Source organism: Parasteatoda tepidariorum, chromosome 3, assembly GCF_043381705.1.
Source record: "Parasteatoda tepidariorum isolate YZ-2023 chromosome 3, CAS_Ptep_4.0, whole genome shotgun sequence".
NCBI classification, from domain to species: domain Eukaryota; kingdom Metazoa; phylum Arthropoda; class Arachnida; order Araneae; family Theridiidae; genus Parasteatoda; species Parasteatoda tepidariorum.
In genome coordinates, this window is record NC_092206.1 from 89519647 (window position 1) to 89543567 (window position 23921).

General features: G+C 27.7%; 1 protein-coding gene across 6 annotated transcripts in view; it reads right to left on the reverse strand.

Annotated features, from left to right (window-relative positions):
• The window catches only part of LOC107440307 (serine/threonine-protein kinase Wnk), a 101322-nt gene that overhangs the window by 9413 nt on the left and 67988 nt on the right, over window positions 1-23921 (reverse strand). For 4 of the 6 annotated variants that reach the window (XM_043050068.2, XM_071178948.1, XM_071178947.1 and 1 more), the window contains exons 11-19: window positions 18531-18613; window positions 17670-17907; window positions 15066-15254; window positions 13306-13479; window positions 8719-8808; window positions 6247-6401; window positions 4689-4860; window positions 3336-3774; window positions 137-993 (exon numbers count right to left, since the gene is read on the reverse strand). In XM_043050068.2, coding sequence (XP_042906002.1) covers window positions 137-993; window positions 3336-3774; window positions 4689-4860; window positions 6247-6401; window positions 8719-8808; window positions 13306-13479; window positions 15066-15254; window positions 17670-17907; window positions 18531-18613 — 2397 coding nt within the window. The remainder of the gene's footprint in view (window positions 1-136; window positions 994-3335; window positions 3775-4688; window positions 4861-6246; window positions 6402-8718; window positions 8809-13305; window positions 13480-15065; window positions 15255-17669; window positions 17908-18530; window positions 18614-23921) is intronic. The other 2 variants (XM_071178949.1, XM_043050069.2) reach the window with 1 other exon arrangement.

A 23921-nucleotide genomic window follows, 5' to 3' on the forward strand; every position in this document is an offset into this window, starting at 1 on the left:
TCCATTTTAAGTTAACTGGTAAATAAATAATATAAATTAACAAACGAAACTTTTATCAAAAATTCATTTTCTATTTTGAGGTGTAGTAAAATAGGCTTAAATATGCAGGCATGCCAATAAACAAATTGTCACTTGCCTGATGATTGCCTGCATTGAAAGTACATCGTAAAGGATTGGCATTTGCATCTTTTAAGATTGGCTGCTGGGGAGCAACAAAAGAAGAGGAGATTCTAGATTCAGCAGAAGATGAAGTCACTTGATGGGGCGTGATAACAGAAGATGGATGAATTTCAGCAGCAGAGAGAGAGCCTGGCGTGAGTGCAGTCTCATTTGCGGAAACATTACTACATGCAAGACTAGATGGTAACACTTTAGAAGTAGGAACAGAATTGCTATCATTGACCACTATTTGCTCATGATGTGGCATGACAGTCACTTCTTCGGTGTGCAAATTTCGATCACTCATGATAGCAGCCCCATTCTCTGTTATACAAGACTGGCTGTGAAACACATTAGGAGGAACTTTACATACTGGCACAGAGCTTCCATTGACTAATTGTTCACTTCTAGAGACTGGGGTGAAGACGCTAAGAAGGGAATCTGACATAACTAACTGGGGAGCGGTTGAGACCAAAGTTAAACTGATTAAAGGCTTAGCAGAGCTATCAGAAATCGTTGTAAGACCAGGAAGACAACACATCACATCTTCTGTAACTATTGCCTTAGGTAAACTAGAATCATAAAAAGGAGCTTCTTCATTTGGTAGAATCTGAACAGTGTTAGATGTTTCATCAGCGACGCGTGTGATTTGAAAACGACCCTTCTTTTTCACATTAAGCTCTACAGGGTTTGTAGCGGTCGGAGAGGAAACGCTTGGACTTGAAATAGAAGCAATATCGTCAGGTTTACTTTCAATTACAGGAGTGACTTTGAAACGTGAAATATTTGTGATGCCTGAAATTTCTGGAGTAAGAGTATTATTGCTGAGAGTATCTGAAAAAGTTAATAATGTTCCACATTAGCTCCACAAATTTAAATGCAAAATACATATAGTATGCTAAATTTGAGCATTTTGATAGAAGTTTCATTCTATCTAGAATAGAGGTGCATAACCTTTCATGTAAAAGAGCAAAACACAATTTTCTGAGGTTATACAAGGTTGCAATCGATAATAGGTTATTTCTTCTTTAGTATAAAGAAATACCTGATCAATATGTTGTAAAAAGACAAAATGTATGTACAATACAGAACCCGTTATCCGGAAATCAGAAAACCGGAAAACCAAAAAACCGGAACGAAATTCGTAAATTTTCCCACCATTTTTTTTTTAAAAAATGTTTTTTTCCTCATAAGATTTTAGGATTTTTCTTTCTTTTTTGAAAGATTTTTAACTTACCATCATTTTGGAAATAATCATTAGTGTATTACTTCATCGTTTTTTCTTCTTTTTAAGATTATTTCCAAATAATTTTTTTTTCAGTTGGGTTTAACAATAAAAAAACGGCTTTTTGTAGCGATTCAGAAAACCGGAAAAATCAGTTATCCGGAATAGCGATGGTTCCGGATAATCAGTTCCCTACTGTATAATATTTTTGAATGAAAAAAACCCAACAAAAACAATTGTAATTTCGACAGTTCTATCAATGGATCAAACAGTTACATCAAAAACAAAAAGTTGAATTTGTAAAAATATTATTTTATTTTAAATAACAAGTAGAAGACAATATGTAAGGTCAAATATTAAATAGGTACTAGTTATTAAATATAATTTTTATGAGTTAATTTTGTAGACAAGAAAATGCCTTGGAGGAAAAAAAAGCGTCTTTTATTACATAAATATAGTTTAATTATAGACCTGTAGACACTAACAAAAGATCTGCTGGAAGTTGATTTAAAGAAATCATTTTAACATAAGGAAAATAATTTTAAATAGAATTAATCAACTATCTTTAGAATACTTTCCTTACATTAAAATTTTTCTTTTCTTTATGCAATTCTGTTTATAAATCAATCCAATGCTATAATCTAGATTTTATGCAGTATTGAGACTTTAAAATAAACAAGAATGAATTATAAAATATAACAACAAAATAATTCAATTTTAGTAAAATGGAAATTTAAATAATAAACTATAATTTAAACTTAATCAAATCAATCATTTAAAATTTTTTGAGGATGTGAAAGCTCTAATTTTAAAATAAAACAAAATATGTATAAAAAGGGGAGATTTTTTATATTTAATTATAATTTCTACTTTAATACAATTGTTAATTCAACAGAATTAACAATAACTGTAATTATATTTGCATATAAATACTTTTATATGAGTTTAATGTTTTAAATACCTTATAAAAAATTTAACATTCATCAATGTTTAGTGTAGAAACTTTCTCATAAATTGCCATAGGGTTAATCTTATATTAATTGTAACATAAACTGTACTTAATGTTAGTTTGTTTAAATTCCTAATAAACATGTTTGACATAGATTTTAAATGAATTAATTCACCAATTTTATGATATTAACAACTACATTTAGTAAATTCTTTTAAAATTAGAAATAGAAAAAAAAAATATATATTTAAAAATTAATATAAGTCAATTTTACTATTGTTTACCGGCAAATTTACAAAAATAATTTTTTTAAATATACTTGGCTTTTTTTTAAATATAAATGGCTTTTTGGGAAATAACTTTCCCAAAAAGCCATTGTATAATTTCTGTTTAATATGTGGCTTCTTCTAAAAATAGCAGTTTGATACACCAATATATTTCATGAGAAGTACATTGCAAAATTGTAATTTATTATAAATTTAGTAAATTTTCATATTATAGTGGCAAAATAATTTATAAACTATAAAATATCTTTCTATCCATATTTTTCACAGAAATGGGTGTTAAAAAAAATACATTACAACTCCAATTTGCCAGCATATGATTAAAAATGCTAGTTTTAATATCTGACATTCTTTCTAGAGTAGGTTAAATGCATTAGGAAGCAAGTTTCATTGTTGTTATTATTATAGATAATGTGGCGCTATAACTTTTGTAATGACAAACACAACATTCAGCTGCTAGAAAATGATGTACCAATGACTTTTTATTTCATATTATATTATTATTTAAGATGAGGCAAAAATAAAATGCCATTTTTTTAAACTCTGTTAAAGTCACTACTTTTTTTGAATAATTTCACTCATAGTTTCATGCTTAAAAAATCAACATGAAAAAGCTGTTGATTTTCCACTGAGACATAATTGAGGTTGTATTGCATTCAGATTTGGTTTTTAACGTCTGTATACAGTTTATAAAAATAAATATAATTCGGACAATTACCTGTTGGGTCTTTAGTCAACTCCATGGGAGGTTTTACTAAACTTTCGCTCACTTCAGCGGAGGGAGACATAACAGTAGGCGTCACAGGTGGCAATTGGTGCGTATGATTACTGGTATTGGAATGAGCGGGAGTAGTAACAGTTTGAGCATTACTGCTGATGGAGAAAATAGCTTGAAGACCCTGTTCAATGTTGCTCTTCAAACCAACACATGGTACTGAAGGGGAATGAATTTTTTGCAATTCCAGTTTGAGACCTTCAATGTTGGTCGCAACGGTGTGGCGTCGAGTAGATATGTTATCAATGGGTAAACCCATCTTAGAAGAAGAAGACTGAGTAGACACTACTGGAATGACAGCCGGTACTTGAACTGCTGGTGTACTTACAGGATACACTTCACTGTTAGTTGTTTCCAAATTAAGAGACGAAGTTGAATTAGACTGAAAATAATATAACATTAAATAACTTAAGAGAATAGAATAGCAGAAAAATTTCTTACAATAAATAAATATTCCCTTTAATTTAAATGTAGAGTTTAGTGTACCAGCAGAAGCTATATTGTGCATGATACATAATTAAAATAAACAGATAAAATGATTCCAGGTGTATTTCTTTTGTATTCACACATTTGCTTTTTAACATAAAGTTTGCTATGATATAACTATAATAGCTACAATGGAAAGACAGCACATACCCTCATCTACAAAAATTCTAATACTATCTAATATAAAGAATTAAATAACACATTTTTATCCTGATTGATATTTTAATTGGCACTGTTAATGCTCTTTCTAAGATACCATGTCCCTTCAGTGGGTCGATAAATGAGTACCAAGCATGCTTGGGAACTAAACACTGGGGGTTCCGTGTTCGGCTGACCACCTAACCAGAACATCTGCTCCTACACCCAAGAGCCCAAGGTCAAGAAAACTGAGATGGGCACAGTAGGCATTGGCTTTCTATGGGCTGTCCTGCCACTGAGTTTAGTTTAAGATACCATGTCAAACTGCGAAAGAAAATGACTTTAAAATTTGATTCAGAATACTTAGATTCAGAATATTTGAATTTATGTTTACTCTAAATGAAACATTCAGATCTCAGTGCATTTAAATTATTATATATATATATAAGTGGCACTAAAAATATTAAAACGATGAAATTAATGCAAATTAGAGAATGATTTTGACAAAGATAATGATACAATAAATTTCGATGTCTTTCTGTGTCACCCATTTTATATTAGAGAAAAGTAACTCCAAAATTGATTAATTAACATACATTATGCAGCAAATATTATTTACAAATTACATAAAAGTTTTACGATCTAAATATAATCAATTTTAAAATTACATACCATTACAGAAGTTGGCTGAGAGGGTGGAATATTACTTGTAGACATATCAGCAGGAATATTACTACCAGTAGATGTCAGCTGAGCTAATTTTAACTGTAAACTACTTAAATCTGGCACTACAGGTCGTTGCTGTTGAGAATGCTGGGTGCTTCCACCACTGCTACTGTTGCTACTAAAAACATAAAAGTTGAATTTTAGATAAGTAGATAGATATTACATAAAACACTAAAGCCCTGTGTATAAATGTAGAATGCTTTTCAAAGTGCCAACTATTTCCTTTTAGTAACTATTTCTGTGGGCCACAAAAGTCTGAAAGGAACAGAGCTGTACAAAACAGAAAGTTTAAAGCAACAGGTCAACAGAGTGTAAAATATTTTTGTTATAATCAGGGTATCAGCTACATTTTAAATTTTCATATTCATGACTTTACATGACTAATTCCTAGAATTTTTCATGACTTAACTAAGTTACTATTTTCTTCAACAAAAACACAACAAGAAATTTAAAAAAGCATTATAATAACATAAATTGAAATGATAGATATAACCAACACTGTTATACTCTGCATCATCATATTTAAAGATTTTAAATTAAAACAGAGTAAAGAAAGAGTTGAAGCAATAAAATAGCTGAAAAAAATACAAAAGCAAATAATTTTTTTCAGTAGAATTATATTCTAAAGATACTTTTCTTGTTCATCCGAAACGAAGGAAATACTTCCTATTTTTCTGTTCTCATTTCGTAATTTAAAAATTTGCCAATGACTGGCTTGCTTCAGCTAGAATTTTAAATTGATAAAATAAAATAAATAATAACAAAAATTCCGAAATCACAGAAGTTTAAAAGATAATTCGCTCTAGAAATGAAGTTTAACATGAAAGAAACACCATAACTTTTAAAGTACATGATAAAAACATTTTATATTTTTATAAAATATGACTGTGAGGGAGGATTTTATTACAAATTCAGATATTTGGAACACCATGAAATGGGAGAGGGATTTTTAAATTCCATTTTAAAAATTAGATTTTTCAGCAACCTAAATCCATGACTTTCCATGATTTTTTTTTAAAAAAAATAGTTAAAATCATGACATTTCATGATAAATTTTGCACAATACCGAAATTCATGACTTTCCAGGTGCACGGATACCCTGTATAATTATGTTAATAATAATATAATTAACAATTTAGACATACATTTAAGCTTTCATGAAGCTTAATGATTAACATAGAGACGTGTGTTTTATAAGCAGAGTAAAACTTTGTTACAATGTTCTTCTTATCTTTGGTTTTTATTGAATAACGGGCAAATGAAATTTCCAAGTAGCATTAAAAATATAAATGAATCAAATCGTACTATATATATATATATATTGAATGAAATGTTTATGAATCAAAGATTTTACAGGATGTATATGATGCATATTTTAAGAAATTTATTTCCAAAAGAGGACAACATACATACAAAGCAAGAAGCAATGAATGAGAGATTCGAATTCTGATGATTGGTGAGAGCAGTCGGCAGGATTTTAGATAATTGTTTACAGAGTACTCACCTATCGAGAACTCTTTTAGTTTGATCCAAAATATTATGGGTTATGTGAGACATGTTTTGACCATCAAATTGTGGGAAATCTTTGCCCTGAGATGAGGACATCAAATCAGGAGCACCTGGTATAGTTTCAGGGGTTCCAACTTCACTAGAATTAAGCTACAAAATAAAAATTCAAATTCAGAAACACATTTTAAAGGGTTTTTTTAATAGCTGCTTAGTATATAATACTGTGTAGTCTAATAAATTATACTTGCAGAATATAATCACCATTTTTTTTAAAATAAAACTTAATTTAGGGTTTATAAATTTTTTTAAAAAGTAATAATAAAATTTTAAAGTGAATATGTGAAATTTTAAGAATCTATCGAAAAATATATAAGGTTAGAAATTATTTATAAAAACTTGGGAGATATCTACAACATTAATACAATTATTTTGAAATGAATTAAAAAAAAAAAAAAAACAATCGCCTGAAAATTTTACAAATTTATTTTTTGCATTTACTAAACCTTATAATTAATATGGCGATTATAATTAATAATGCATAATCATACTTCACATATAATGATAGTAATTTTGTAACATATTTATAATTTTAAGAAATTGAAAGAAGTCCCAATTATTGGTTATGGAAATTAAATTTACATATCCAACTTATCAGAAACTAGATGAAACAAAACATTTTGGAACAATAATAAGAATATATATTACTGCAATAGAAAAATTATGGAACGAAATCTGAAATACAGAGGAAAGGTTATATCACTAAGAAAGTTTAGAATAACGTAACATTCTTAAATCACGTGACTATATAGAGATTTTGAAAAAAATTTAATTTAATCATTTACTTCAATTTTTAAATTCGATTCAACAATTTTAATATCTTAAAAACTAAAGAAACTAATTCAGGTACTCTTTTTATAAGTGAATGAAGTACCTTAAATAGGTTTTATAAGTTGTGAACAAAATTGTTGGCAAATTGCTTGCATCAAATAAATTCCAATTTAATTGATTTTAAAGTGTATTTTCTAAATGATTTAGAAACAATACATGTATCATATTTTTTTTAAAATCTTATTAATATTCTTAAATAGGAAAAAATATCTGGCTTAATTTTTCCATTTTTTTACTATGTTCATTAATGATGTAAATAAAATGTAACAAGGTTATTATATGCATGTGCACCTGATAAATAACAACATAAATTTTGCTGTAAATTAAGACTTTTCCAATGATCTTTTATTTTAAATTCATAGTAACATAATTAGACACAAGTTTATTATTATCTTAGAATTATCATCATAATACCATTAACTATTATCATGATTATGAATCTCCACCTAAGACATTAAATGCTACATTTAAAATAAATTTAACAAAAACTACACCAGTCAAATAATCACAAAATTTTAAAAAAAAAAAAAATTAAAAATCAGCACTTGTCAGTATTATTAGAATTTGAAGTTATTTTTTTTATATAAATTTGCTATTTTATAAAGATTCTCTGTTTTATTTTAAACATGAATTTAGCAAATCTAATAATTTTTAGGGATGCAACGAAGATTCGGCCACTTATTGGTCCTTTTGCCGAATATCTGGCCAAATATTCAGCTGAATGTTGGGCAAAGTGTTAGTATTTGAAATTTGAATTGATTTAATAAAGCATAATCTAAAATCGTTTTTACTATACATTACTAAAAATAGTTTTTACCCATATTTTTTAAGTTCTAAAACTTGTAAGCTTATGTTCTGAAAGACAAATAGGAAAGCGAAATTTGAAGAAATTGAAACTTTATTACTTAATACCGGCAGTTATGTACAGCTGATTTTTTTTTCTCTTTTCCAGAATTATATTCAGGCAAGTTAATTCATCCTTTTTTAAACAATTTATGTTTTAAAAATTGAGAATTTTTTTTAAATTTTTGTTTGTTTTAATATTGTTTTATTATAACATGGCAATTAAAAGGGTTCTTATTAAACTATATTCTTTTTTTGAGTTTCTGATAGACTATATCTCTCAACGTTTTATGGATATTTTTTTCTATTTCTCTTTTATCAACTTTACAAACTTAGATTTTTTAATAGTTGTTCAGTTTTTATTTATTTTAAATATTTCTAATGGATAACTATTATAGTTTTTTTTCTTCTACCCCATACCAACATTATAGGTAACTTTTGATTATTTTTCAATAATGACTAAACTTACTTATAAATAAAAAATATGTTGCTATTCAACTACCTAATATTCACTATTCAGCCGATTTTTTTGTTCAAATATTCGGCGCTTGGCTCTTCGATCAAATCACAATTCGCTACATCCCTATTCATTTTATAATCAAAACCTCCAAGCAAATGAATCACCAGAAAAAATATAATTCAAAATAAGACATCCAAGCAAATCATAGTTGGAAATCCTTCACACAAATTAAAATAATTCAGGAACTGATTAAAGAAGAAAAGAAAAAAGAATTACAGATTGTTTGTTAGCAGGCTGTTTAGAAAGGATAGAAGGATCAGATTTTGAAGCATCACTTTCCTTAGGATCAGGCATAGGGTGTGTTCCCTAAAAGTGAGAAACAACCCTTCATTAAAACTAAGGACAATCACTGTGTATGCATAAAAATTCTTAGTGAATAGCTTTATGATAAAAGCAAGTGCATCTAGGAAAGCTAATTTATTAGAACACGCATAAATAAAACATCATGAACAACTAGAAATAAATCTTAAGAGTTTGAGACCTTAAATAAGCTAACTAATTAGTGAAGATGATGTTTTAAGTTACAAAATCAGACTCAAAATCGCACTTTCTCTGACTAAACATATCCCCCCCCCCAAACAAATTTGGATCCTTGATATTTAAAGAAGGGGTAGGTCCAATCTTTCGAATGCCTAAACTTTGGGAACCATGTTTTTAACATTGCAGCTACCCCTTCACTTTTTCAGGGTATAGAATTCCAAATCAGTCAAGGAAAAAAAAAGATATGTTTGTTCATAGAAAACATATATTTAAGTCTGATTTTGTAACTTAAAATATCACCTGCACTAATTAATTAGCTTATTTAAGGTATGACCCTTAAACCATTAAGATTGAGTTCTAGCATGGTAAAAATAGATCATTCAATCAAAAGATATTCAGGAAATTTGCTTTTTTTACAGCACTGTAAAAAGTATTGATTGAAGAATTTTCTGTTGTACGATGAAAGAAGATGGATACAAGTAATAGAAATTAATCTCATATTGCTACACTGATTTTCGTTGGAGTAAATAAAAAAGTATGAAAGACAACTTAAGAGGAATAATTTTCAACATAATTAATAGGAAAATAAACAAAAGATTATATAAAATAATCTGTAATGATCAACATTATAATTATGTTTTCTTTTAATTAAGCCCTTTGACTATTAAGTATTTTTTTTCTTCCTTTTTTTGGGCATAAATTTGTATAAAAATTTATGGTTTTCAGAACAACTGTGAAAGAATAGTGGGAAATCAATCAGGGCCTATTATAACAAGCTTACTTAAATAATTAAAAAGTAAAATATATGAAAAATATAGATAGTCACAGAAGGTTAAATAATGCAAAATACTGTTCAGTCTACAATGCAAAAATTAATAAATTTAATTAAAAACAATAAGAAGCTGCATACTAAATTGTTGATGAAATATGATATATTTTAAGTCAGATAATAAGATATATTTTCTAAAAGTTTCTTTTATACATAGTAACAAATAACAGCTATTACAAAAAAGTGATCTCTTTAAATAGAAGTATGATTTCTGTTTTTTCTTTTATTATCTTCTTAAAAAATCCAGAACATGAAAAGAGTCTAAAGCAATTTTTTTTTTCATAAATATATGTAATTAAAAAAAAAATTAATAATTCAGTTTATAAACTGATGACTTTAAAACTTTTAAAAATTATTCAAGTCATTAAAGAAATTTTTTAAAATTTAATACTGTCTACTAAAAATTAACTTAATTTTTTCTTAATTATTATATACTATTCATTTACATTTTAATTAATTTAATTAGTACATGAATTTCCATGAACAATATCATTAAGTATATTATTTGCAAAATTGGAAAATTTTATTCGAAAGTAGAGTGGAAATTGAGCTACTTTTATTACAAAGTGAAGCAAAATTGTTATATATGCTCCATGAATGAAGTATGGTAGAAAAAATATTTTGATTAATGCTAGTTTTACAGCAGGATGTTTGTTCCCATTTTCACAGCCGCTCAGCAACATGCATTTGCAACTACAGAAGCTGGCAGCATTGCAAAAAAGAAGCATGGCTGCAAACACTAACCTGCCATAGAAATCCAGGAAGCAGCATGTATGGGATTTCACAACAAACATGGTGAGTCATGGTTATCAATCTTTTCCAACGACCAGAGCGTTTGCTAGCAAGTCTTTTGTCTTTTGATTTCTTAATATTTTTATTAAAAATTTATTGCTTAGAATAGTAAAGTTTATAGTCTTAACAGGTGTAAAGTTTAATTTAGAAACTTCATTACAGAGACATAATAAATTGCAAAAAATTTAGCAACAATCAGACATCTGTTTGTTAAATAAATTACGAGATAAAATTCATGCTCCACAACAAAAGAAAGCATGTAACACATCAAAGCACATAAAATAAAGTAAAATAGATACAGATATTAATTAAAAAAAAAGCAGTTTATTTTTTTGCAAAAAAAAAAGCTTCAAAAAAATATCATAGCTGCCAACATTTCCAAAAAGAAAATTTGGTAAAAGTTCAAATTTTTTGATACTGAATTTCACGATGAAGAAAAACTGTGCTAAGATATTATTTTTCAATGAAATAGGAATGTTTCCGAACATACTTTTAATACTTAGCACTATAACTTATATGCAAATACTTAAATTATCTTTTAATTTATTCCTGTGCGAAATGTTACAATCTTTAAAAATTTATTTTCAATGTAAAAATTCCCTTGTTAGAGATTCAGTAAAAATTGGTAAATAAAAAAAAAAGGATATTTTATCAAAAATATTTTTTTAGTAATAAAAATCTATATAGATTAAAAATAATTCAAACACATTAAGTAAAATATAATCTCTATATGAAATAATTCCTCTTCATCATATTTTTTTATATTAAACATGAAAGTTTGTTCGTTTTTAGGAATTAAATTTTCATTACATTTAGGAGAAAGCATTCATCTCTATTAAAGATAAGGAGAGTTGGCACCTATGAAATATTAATAATTTATTCCTTGCTATAATTAATTGAATTCATTCATTAAACATCCATTCATTTGGGATACTAGCCAAGTAGTTATCCCACAACTCATTGTTCACAAATTAACTAAATTTGAGAACTATTTCCAGCATTCCATTACTACACAAAACTTACCAGGCACCTTCAGAGTTTGATAAAGTCACATAAAGCAGCACAGTTTTTTCTCAAGACTATTGCTTTTGTAATGAGATAAGGTCCCTCTCACTAAACTAAAGGATTAAACCTCCAGTTTAAGTGGCAGCTTTTGCACATCATGAGATAAAAATATTAGGAATCCCCATAAATATTAATTTTGTTGTTTTTTCCAGCAGGACTTCCTTCTTGTCCCATAATACTGAAGTTAAAAAAAAAATTTTTTTTTGTAATAGGATGAAGTAAGACTAAATATTGCAATTTAGTAATTAGATATCCTTCTTTCTCAATCCATTGATTAACATACTTTGATACAGGCTAAATAAATAAATAAAATAAAATTTCAGACACTAAAAAAAAAAAATGCTTTCGAAATGCTGTGTATATTTGTCATTCTAAAACAAAATTACTAATAATGTGGATTACGAAATTAGTAAAAAGAAATATGCATGGCAGTTTGTTAATAATTTGAGTTCATTTAAAGTAATTTTAAGGAAGAAAAAAAAAGGAGAGATAGAGAGAGATTGAAAAATTTACAGGTCTAATTAAATTTTAAAAAAAACAGGATTTTAATTTATGAACTAAATTATTTATACAAAATTTTCCCTTTTGAGAACAGAATTTTAATTAAAACATATTAGTTAAGTAAACATTTTTAAAAAAAAAATCACTGAATACTTCTTCACTTTAATAAACGTACTTGACTAGCTCACCTGCACAGAAGTTTAATGACTTTTCTGTGAAATTGCTGTGAAGGAAAAGATTTTAATTATAGATTACTAGAAGTATGTTGGGGATATTTAAAATTAAATAAACATGTATTTATTGAAGAATGCTCAATTATTTTTCGCTTTTCCAACCACTCACCTAATAAAAGCAATCACAAACTTTTTAAATAACCTTTTGCATACAGTATGTAAAAGCTGATTATTCTAGTCAACTTTGTTGTACCAAAACGTTAAAAAATTTTTTATTCTTATTAATTTATTGTTTATGTCAGGAGATTTGTTGACCCTCTCTTTTTCTAATTTCCTTCATAGAATTCTATATTTGAATGCAATTATCTTTGCCTTTCCTTAAATAAACATAGGAAACAAAACATGAAAGAATTAACTTCTATAATTAATAACTAATATAACATTAAACATCTAAAGGAGGAATTCGTCACGTTTCTCTACCTAAAAGAGAAATGAATATATAAGAACTTTTCTAAAATGATTGCCCATTCTATTAGTCATTGTGAGAATTTATTACTGAATTTAAAGCAATTTATCAATAAATAAGTGCCCTTTAAATGATAAATAGCACTAATAATATAATATTTTAATAAAATAAATTTTTTTTTCCACAGGCTGCTTAATGGAAACAAATAGAACATATTTAAATTGCTCAAAATCTATGAAAATCATACACCTGAAATTTGAGAACTTTTACAACTTATTATTTGCAAAATACTAAAATTGCGTTTGATAAATATACATGTTAACAGGCAATGTCCTTTTTACAAGTTTTAAAATTTTATTATTGCTCAAACAAACCTGCGAAACTTAAAATTTTTAGATGCAATATTTATTAACTTCAAAATAGTTAATGACAACCATTTAATGTGTATAATAGTCAAAACAATAAAACACTCTTGGAATAGAAAAAAAAAGAATTACCTGTTTTTCTTTGGGAGGAAGGGATGCCTGCACAGCACTAGCATCATTTGTTGATATTTTAGCAATGGGATTCACCATCTTCGAGGGAGATCCTTGTTTTTTGGGAGACCACTCTTTCTCCTGATCCTGAGGAGTTGAAGGCAAGCTGCTGTCCTGACTGTCCAAACTCAAATTCTAAAACAAATAACAATCATTTTGTTAATAAATAATAATGACATTAGACTCAGAGGTCGGGCACATCGACCAGAGGTCTATTGTACCCAAACCCTAAATCATGATTAGCAAACAAGCTTTATAGCTGAACCAGAACTCAATTCAATGCTGCCCTAAATACTCAAATCTTTGAGCAGTACTTCACAAAGTATATGTCGTGAAGTCTCCTCCTCAAGATGACAACCTTGACAAAGAGGAGCAGATACAATGCTCATTATGTATTATGCAGTGTCCAATGAGAAGACCAATGCCTCAAACTGTTCCCGTTTAACTTAAGAAGATTTTTTTTGTCGCACACTAGCTTGTCACAATTAGCTTGTCTCTGACCTTGCGAGTTGCACCATTGCTCATCAGCAATCTTGCCATAGAGCTTGAATATAGATGCCTTGAAGGATGTGGCCCCAGAAAATAGCACTCAAGCCAACTCCTTACCAGGAATACCCATATGTCCAGACAGGCATGACATAGTTGTTAACAAGGAAAAAGCATAATTAGTAGAACTTTTTTTTAAAAAAAAATAATAATATAGGGGGGGGGGGTAAGAAGCACAGTATATTTTTGAAACTCTCAATCAAAATATAAAGATTTGTTCACTTTAAAAGTAAAGCAAAATAATTCTTTACAAAATAAATATTTTTCAAACTTATTATAGTGGTTTACTTCACTTTGTTTATGCCGCCATAAGAAACTTTAGATATTATACGTAATTTAATCTTTTAAATTCACACACATTTATGACATTCCTAAACAATATGATTTATTATGACTAGTTGTCAGTAGTTTAATTGGATGTTTGATTTGTCACACAATAGAGCTGGTGTTCCTAATATATTTACTAGTGATCCAAAATACAAAGCAAATTTTTATTCCAGCATTAAATGTAAAAAAATAAACTAAAGTTTTGAACTGAGTTAAATTTATGACCAATTATATGTGATCATGTGGATCACATGAGCTATAAAGCTTTGAATGCCTGACCATTTAGAGACCAAAAGACAACAAAATATTTTATGAAATCAGCCTTAAAGAGTTATTTTATAGCAAATAGCTTTGTGACAATCATGGCCTGCAGATTTAGTGACAAACCTGTACGCCAAGAGTTAAAAACTTTTTTCCATAGTTCACTTTTCTTATTCATAAACCATTTCAGTATAGTTCAAATTTATTAAAATATAAATAAAAATAATATATATTTTTAAAATAAATTATTTTACTATGAAAAATTTCCTAAAAATACATTTGACACATCAGATATAGCAAGCATATTAACTAAAAAGCTTGAAATTTTTTTTTTTAATATTTAGGGAAGAAAAAACATACAATTCATGATTTTTAAAAAAATATTGAATTTATGATAAGTAAATAAAATAAATAAGTGACATAATATGAACATAAAAGAAACATTGAATTTTCACATTAACAATAATAGTAAAAGCAACCATTTTGAAGTAAACATTTACTTTGATCTCTTAAAAGATTTCTTAAAATATATTACAGGTACCATTACAATAACAAGATTAAATAAGATTTTGTATAAAGATGCTCACTCTTTCAAATTCTAAATAGTCTTTAAAAGCCTGTCTTCTTAAAGTAGGAGGGCTGGAATTACCAGGTGTTGATTCCAAGCATTGTATTACAGGTATCGTATTTGGATTTTCTTTCAGTTGTAAAATGACTAACTGTATGAACTCTGTGAATATCTCGGCATGATTTTCAGCTAACAAGTTTGTTATGACCTGAATTGGAAAAAAAATAGATATAATTTAATTTGATTTTATCCGATTTCAAGCATGCCAAAGATAAGTATTTTATTTGCCACTGAATAATGGTAAAGTCACTTTAATATTAAGGGGCAGTATGGGGTCATTTATATGTACAGCTTTTAAAGTGCCACAAATCCTTTTTTTCTATAATTACTTACCGGGCTCCCTAATTTATTTATAAAGAATTTTTTAGATATGGTTGCATAGTATGTCATAATATGTGCCACATCGTAGACCCCCTAATTTGGCTATAATTTCCTTTGATATGGTACTATAGTTTGTTACATAATACCTGACCAAGTTTGAATATTATAGGTTAATATAAAAGGCAGACATAGGACCTATAACACTTTTCAATTTATTGAATATTACATTTCACCGGTGATCTTTTCATTCTAGACATACCTTAAAATAAGTGTTCAAGAACTAACAGAAACAACTAACAATGTGTGTTTGGGGAAATGGATAAAGCTCGACATGCGCATTTAAATTTGATGTATAGGGTACATTAATAAAGCACTCCAGTAGAGCAGTTGGTTAAGGGTCACTTTCAGAGATAGAGTCGCAAGTTTTATCCTGAAAGCTGACTAAACAATAGGTGTGTTAATGCAAATAGTCAAATATGTTGTGGCTTAAAGTCCTCTTGTCAATGTGCTATGGATATTTAGGGAGGCAAGCACCAGTTAAGACCATTTGACTGGGGTCAGAATTAAGTGGTGTTTCTTTTTATGGCAGTTGAAAGATAAGAGTCCTGAAAAAGGTTAGGTGATGTTCAGACACTTAACGATGAAGAATATGAACAATTTATTAAGACCACATGAAATAAGTATCAACAAAAAAAAATATATAAAAAAATATATATAATATAAGTAAAAGTGGAGTGAGACCTAATATTCGAAGGCCCGTTGGAGCTAAACCTTCCGACCTAAAAATGGTTAGATTTAAGAATTAATATCATTCCTGTAAAGTCATATATGTACTTCTTAAATGACTTTTTTCCAGAAAAAGTCAAATAACCATCATGTGTAGAGTCACCACTACCCGTCTTATCCCAGTACTGGAGTAAGACTGGGTACACATGCTAACTCTATTAAAATTCAGAAATCTTGCAATTTCAGTTAAAAAGTAGCTGATATTTCTATTTTAAAAGACTATTTAAGGAAATTATGCATGTAATTTATGTGTGATGCAGTCAAGGTTATACTTAAGAGGGGCGACAATTGTCCGGGGGCTCAGGATGGTTGAGGGCCTGATCACATACAATTAAAAAAAAACATGAAAATAAGGCTTTTTATGCCTTGAGGAAGTATACACAATATATTTTGTCCTGTAGCCCATAAATTTTATGCACAAAAAATAAATATTAATTTATGTATCAAACTTGAATCACATTTTTTAACATAATTTTATAAACTATCATTCATAATTAAATTACCAAACAACCAATACCACACCTTTACATTAATTATTCAAGAAAATACTTACTTCTTACACGAATCTATGATATTGAATTTTAAAATCTCAAAAATGCAAATGACGATATTGAGTTTTAAATCGCGTAAATACGAATCCCGATGCGTAATTTTTAAATCGTAAAAATCGTGTGTGAGTACAAATCGCAATGTGTGGTTTTTAAATCATGTATAAATAGGAAAAATCAATTTTTGATATCGAGAGATCAATCGTTCATTTTGAATATAATGGATATCGACACCTACGTGAGTGCGTATCACAATATTGGATTTTAAAAATGCATGTATACAAATCGCGAAGTTGGATTTTAAACTCGCATGAATACGTATCACGATTTTGTGTTTTTGAAACACGTAAATACAAATCGAGATATTAGATTTTTAATTCACATGAATAGGAATCGCGTGAGTGAATAAGAATCCATGCGAATTAAAATGTGTGAAAATTAATCGCAACATGTTTTTTTTTAAATGGGTGAATAAGAAAATCTATCTTTATTAAAATTGTGATATTAGCCGATCCCAGCACAGTCTCAAATATTCAAAATTTGGTAAATCCGCTGAACAAATGGCTGAAGAATTACATCCTGTAATCAAAATTTTGTCAGATTATTAAGTTTTTGATTCACAGAAGTGTGTGTGTGGTCTTGAGATCACATGCCCTGCTTCTGATAATATTTCTCTAAGATGATACTATGTCTAAAAATGAATTTACTTTTATTTATTAATATAATTTCATTACTTTAAAATGCATGAGTTCTCGCTAAATTTAAATATATACATCTCATAAATCAAATGCTACACAATATTAATTTAAAAATTGGCAAATAAAAATTAATAAGTAGAAAAGAAAGAAAATATATCTAATAAGGATCCTCTTCCTTTGGAAATGCTTCATTATTTTCATGATACTAACCAATTTGTTTGCTATTTCTTCTGGACTTGTGTCTGTATAATCAAATTTAAAGGTGACAGTTTTCCCTTTTGTGGATTCAAGTTGACATTCAACCATAGTGTCCTCCACGCTGATGACAGTCAATTTGGGAGTGCGATCTTGTGTCCGTCGCCTTTTAACCTTCTTCTTATCAGATTTCTGAGGCTTAAGACTGCCCTCAGGAAGTTGTTCTTCTGAACCACCTTCAAGAGCTGGCTCTCTAAATAAAGTAAAGAGAAATGTGAAGATTTTTAAAACTTAATGCAAAAGGATAGGATTGTTTTAAGTACCACAGAATGTATTAATTATTAATTATAATTTAAACAATTAATCAGGAAAATAAAAATAATTAAAACATGGATTATAACATAAACCTACTTATCATTACATATTTTATCATAAAAAATGTAAACCAATGTAAATTTTTAGTGTCGTCATTTATTAACAGAATTTTTCTGAAGACAAAGCAATAAGTTTTCTGGTTTATGCTGTTTTGCTTAAAACGTCTATAAGAGAATGAGAGCACACATAGTTTAAATTGTTGAAATTTTTTCACAAACCAACAACAAAACAAAAGTCTTTTTCCATTAATAGCTGCACTACTTTTTTAGTAATTCCATCTGACTAGAAAGAACAAAAACTATTTTTTAAATATTGAACACTGGTTACTTTCTCACATACATATATATCCAGATATATAAATATATATATCCTTAAATACACCTACTTTTTTAAATTTTTGTGACCATAAAATTCTTGGAAATAAATGTTTAGAAAAAAAATTAAATTTAAAAATTTATAGCCTTAATTTAAAAACTAATTTAAACGTAAAAAAAAACTTACCTGATATTTTTAGACTCATCATGCACACTAGGAAATGATGTCTGTTCTAACACAGGAGTCTGTGAATGACTATCTGAATTTTCCTATAAACAAACAGTACTTAAAAGACCAGCTTGTATTTAAAGATTTTTTAAGTAACACTTAAATACATAGTTCGTATAAACTAAATAATTTACTCCCTGATTATTTAACCTTTAAATTGTAATAAGTTTTGAAAAGAAAATCTTTAAAAGAAAAAGATAAGACTTAAAAAATATAATTTCACTGATATGATTATGTGTTAAGAGTAGCTATTTCTAATGCTTTTAAAGCAATACAAAGCTTTAATGATTTTACAGAAATTTTTTTTACATTTTATGTGCAGTTCAAAGCAAATAAATGTTTCATAATTTAGGGAGCCTTTTTGAGTAATAATTTTACATTACACAGAGTTGCAATAACTTTTTAGATGTAACGTAAATAATCAGACAACAAATTGAAACAAATGAAATAAAACTATGAATTTTCAGTTTTTGAAAGGAAAAAAAAATAATAAAAGTCAATCACAGTTTTATAAAAAAATTCCTGCATCGCAATGTAAATGCAGCTAAAATAAGTTGTAAAATAATTATTTGTATAGGTTTGGAGGAAGCGTTTGTGGAAATGCCTACTTTGCAACGAACTGGTAGGTATATTTATGGTAGTTCAGAGAAATTTGAAGCTTTAATCAAATTACTGGGTTTCTTTTTATTTTGCAATACATGAATGTTTAAGCCAAATATTAAATTGCAGCGAAATTGTAATTCCCATAGATATTTCAATTACCTATATCAAATAACCTTAGTATCAAAACAATGATTTCACAAATTATGATTATTTTATTACACAATTAATGGCACATCTATGTTTATGATTGTTTGGTTGAGTAAGGTTAGTAAAAGATCATGCAATAAAAACAGAAAATGATAAATAAAAACAAAAATTATCATAAGGATTCACCGATAACACAGACAACCTAAATTTTAATAGTAGAATCTTTCATATAAAGGTTAACTGACAATAAAAAAAGATAATTATGCTTGCAAGTTAGTGAATATACCAGAAAAAAAACCCCACAGAAATTTCATTGTTTTTAAAAAATGAAACATTTTCAAACGTTACTATAATTTTACCTTGATATTACTTTGATCAATAAGTTTATTAAAACATAATTAACAACAAAAAAGGTACACTCAAATAACCAAGGCTGAATTTGACTGTAACTGTGCGTATACAGGTCTGCTCATTACATAAATTTAATTTATTTAGATCATATTTAGTTATGCATGGGGCAGAATCAAGATCATTTATCAAACATTAAATTTCAACATTAAGAAAAGTGTTGCCTTGGTTATAAAAGAAGGAATTTAACTTAAATATTTTAATGTTGTTAAGAACATTTTTACTGTATGTTTGGGATTTTTTCTTCTTTTTTTGTGTAGAAAGATCTGTCCATTGTTTTGCATGTACGATGTTCTAGACCATATTAAAATTAAATATTAAGTATGATTAGTAGCCTTAAAATTGAAACAACTTTGAAATTGGATTTGTAAAAAAAGTTAAAATTATTCCATTCATTACAATAATGATTTTTAAATAAAACAATATTTATTTAAAATTCTCTTTGTTACTTTAAATGTTTTCAATGGTTTTATTGCTACAATAGAAAAGTAAAGATGCATAAGTGATTATAAAGAACATCTTTAACTTATAAAAATATACTTTAGCTTTATATTTTCATGGGATACTTAAAAGTTAAATTGGAAGACATAAATTTTTAAATATTATAAATCGTATTTTAAAATTTTAAATCAAATATCTCAGTCATAAATTGGCTTAGTCTAGATATAACCAGAAATATTGACTGCCTGTAACACGCAGCTATTGTTTGCTAGAAGGCATTACCAACATTGTTCTTGTGACAGTCCATTTTAATAAAAAGAGACAGACTGATACGTAACAGTTGAGTTACTGATCTAGTTCAGCCTTGAAGTAACAAAACAAAATACATGCAAACAACAAATGATTTAACTCCATCATACACAAACATGCAAAAATTCGAGCAGAGTGCCATGCAAATCATGCTGGACAACAGTGAAGATATTTTTTCATGCATATTATTAACAAAAAATAGCTCATTGATATAGTACTTCTCTGTTAATTTTGTACCTGGTCCATTCACACTATCTATAATTACTAACTATATAATAATTTTAACTCAGTTATTACACACATAATAAATAATAAGTAATGCTTTTTCCACTACTAATACATAAGCCTGTACTTTAATAATGTGATTAGGCTACATTATACATGCGTGAAATTAAGTAAAATGTTCAAAACTTATCAATATAAGTAATGTTATTACATTACAGATGGTGCTAAAAATGATTGCATGCATAAATAAAATATTATACAGTCAAAACCTACTTTAATGACTACCTCTAAACAATGGCAACCTCCGAAGAACGGCCATATGTTACCGAAATTCTTCTATTGGATTTGCATCAATTAAAAACTTCTGAAATGCCATTTCCGAGTAACAGTTACTCCTTTTGTATCAAGTATGTATTTTATTTCAAGGTGAATCTAATAAATTTTTTAATCTTTAGCTTACAATATTATAACTTGTAGTTACTAAACATATTTTTCTTTAATGGTCATGGTATCCCAGTTCTTGTAAAAAAATATTTTTTAAGCATTCATACTGTTAATTGCGAATGCAGTTTGACAGTTACATTCAGTCTACTGCCTTTGATGCAATTTGAAGAAATTGCTTGTGCATGTACAAAAAAAGTAACTTGCGCAATATATGTTGACATTTCATTTTTTTCTTTCTTTAATTTCTAGACCCTGGTAGAATAAGAACTTAGTAAATGAATACTCGAAAAATGAGCGATTATTGCAAGTGAAAATTCTTTACACTGAAGTATAAAGCCAGTTATTGAGAACAGTAAAAAAGAAATAAGAACACGAAAGCTGACTACACTACGTGAGATTAGAAAAACGCAAATTTAATATCTTTTAAAATAAAATAAAAAAGATTATAAGTGGATCAGTATTCAGGTGAATTAAATCTACTTTTTATTGTTTTTAAAATCATTATTTTAGGGAATTAAATATCTTTGTGATTCTTTCATTTTTTACAATCAATTCGTTGATAATGCATGCAAAACAGCTACATCTTAACACCTGTTACTTAAGCACACCAGGGACCATTGTTCGGAGGTTTTACTTCATTATGAACATACCATGAGATCATAGAAAATATTTTTACTTGAAAATTTAATGACTAAATACAATAATAACATTATTTTAACATTCCCATTTTACAAATTCCCTGCCATAAAAACCAGTTTTCTCACTTATGATTCAAAGAGACAGCTAAGTACCGAAGAAACTATTTATTTACAAACTAACCGAAATAATAATAGCTGAAGATAATTTTCAGTAATAAAATTGTGTATTAAAGTGAAATCGGCAAAATAAGCTTTTTTTTTTGTTTTCTTAGAAAAAGCGGTAAAATTTCAGGACAGAATGCATTATTGATAAACAAAAATAATATTTTCCTTCTTGCTTTTTTGCAAAACTGTGTTTTAGTCTTAAAATTAAAAAAAGCTACATTATATAGCAAATGCTTGATACATGCTACAACTGATCAATTCAAAAGAAATGAATATTTCGAAAAATAAAAAAAATTTCAAAGTTTAGGTAGAAAAATAATCAATCTGAGCTTATATATTTGAATAACTTCCTTAAAAAAATTGGGAGTACGATCAAGTTACTTGCAGTTCGAGTTTCGTGTCACAAAACCAGTGAACAGAGGTCTGAATCGGTAAAGCGTTTACAGCAATAACCATATTAAAAAAGTTTAATGAGTTCGGTTAATTTTAATGAAAGGTAGAAGTGTCGAGATATTCCATTTTTTTTTTTGCAAAAAAAAATGATTTTATGTAAAATAACTAACAGTATCTGTAATGGAATAGATTTTAATTGAAATACCGATAAAAGAATTTTGCATCAAAAAAGTTAATAATTTTGATGCCACATATATACTATGATTTGGATTGCTCCATAAACTGGCATTCAGAAAAGTTGAAGCACACATCATTGGGTTTATGTCAGCCACAGGTATGTAACAAAATAAAGGGCCTCACTGAAACACGCTAAAAACTTTATAAAACAAAATTATTAGTCCACCTTGAACCTTTCAGAAATGGTGTTATTTATATGTAAAAATTTTTTAACAATTCACCTTTCTGAAAGCAATGAAAAGGGGCTTTATGTTCTACCGTTGATATAAAGAAAAAGAGAGATAAGGAAAATACAATTTCTATTAGTGTTCACACTATTCTTTAAGCCTGATACATTATACTATTATTCTATCCATGATAAAAATTTAAACCAGTTTGTTTAGCAGTAAATCAATATGGGCAAGAAATAATTCAAACTAAGATGTAAAATCTAGGACACGGTTAGTTTAAAAATTTAAACTACTTGAAGCAAAGAGTTAGGACTAAAATAGTAATAAAAAATTAACTAGAATTATTGAACGTAAGTTCTAATTTATTTGCCATTATCAACAATGCTTCTAGTAATTCAAATTTTACATTAAAAAATATACAAAGTGTTTCAAAAATTACTAGAATAAAAGCTTTATCACAGAAACAATTCACATAGTAAGTTTAACCGTCTTATTAAAACATAAAGTAAAATTAGGAAACTAATTTTTTCCATCTTTTTGATTGATTAATGCAACCTAAAGCAGATCTATATCATTATGATAATACAAATTAATGCATAATTTATAAGTAGAATTAGAACAATGCGAATACTTGTGTTAATTGAGAATATAGTACTCACCTCCATGCAACAAATAAATTTCTCTCAGCATACACTTACAAGAATACTGAATTTTCAATAACTATAGTTTTATAATTATTATCAATGAAACTAAATCTTTACGTTAACCCTTTCGACCCGATATACACACACAAAAGACTAAATGTTATTACCTCAATTTTGCATGCTTTCAAGGTTCTTTAGGCATTACAGAATAAAAATATGACTAAAGGAACATGACAACACTCTCATTTTCAGAACTTCTGCTTGCCAGTCATTCTCGTATTAATTCAAGTATTTTCTGAGTTTTGAGGTAAGTACAACTATATTTTTGCCATATTTTGTATAAAATAGTTATGTTTGTTCTTATGAAGTAATAATTGTACCTATTTAGTTTCAGATTTAAAATTTTGACACATTTTGTTTGGTGGGATACAAAGTCCCAATCATACTTACCAATGGGATAATATATCTCATTAGTGATAAAAATATTATAGGACAGAATTTTAGTTTTTATTTTGATTATTTTAT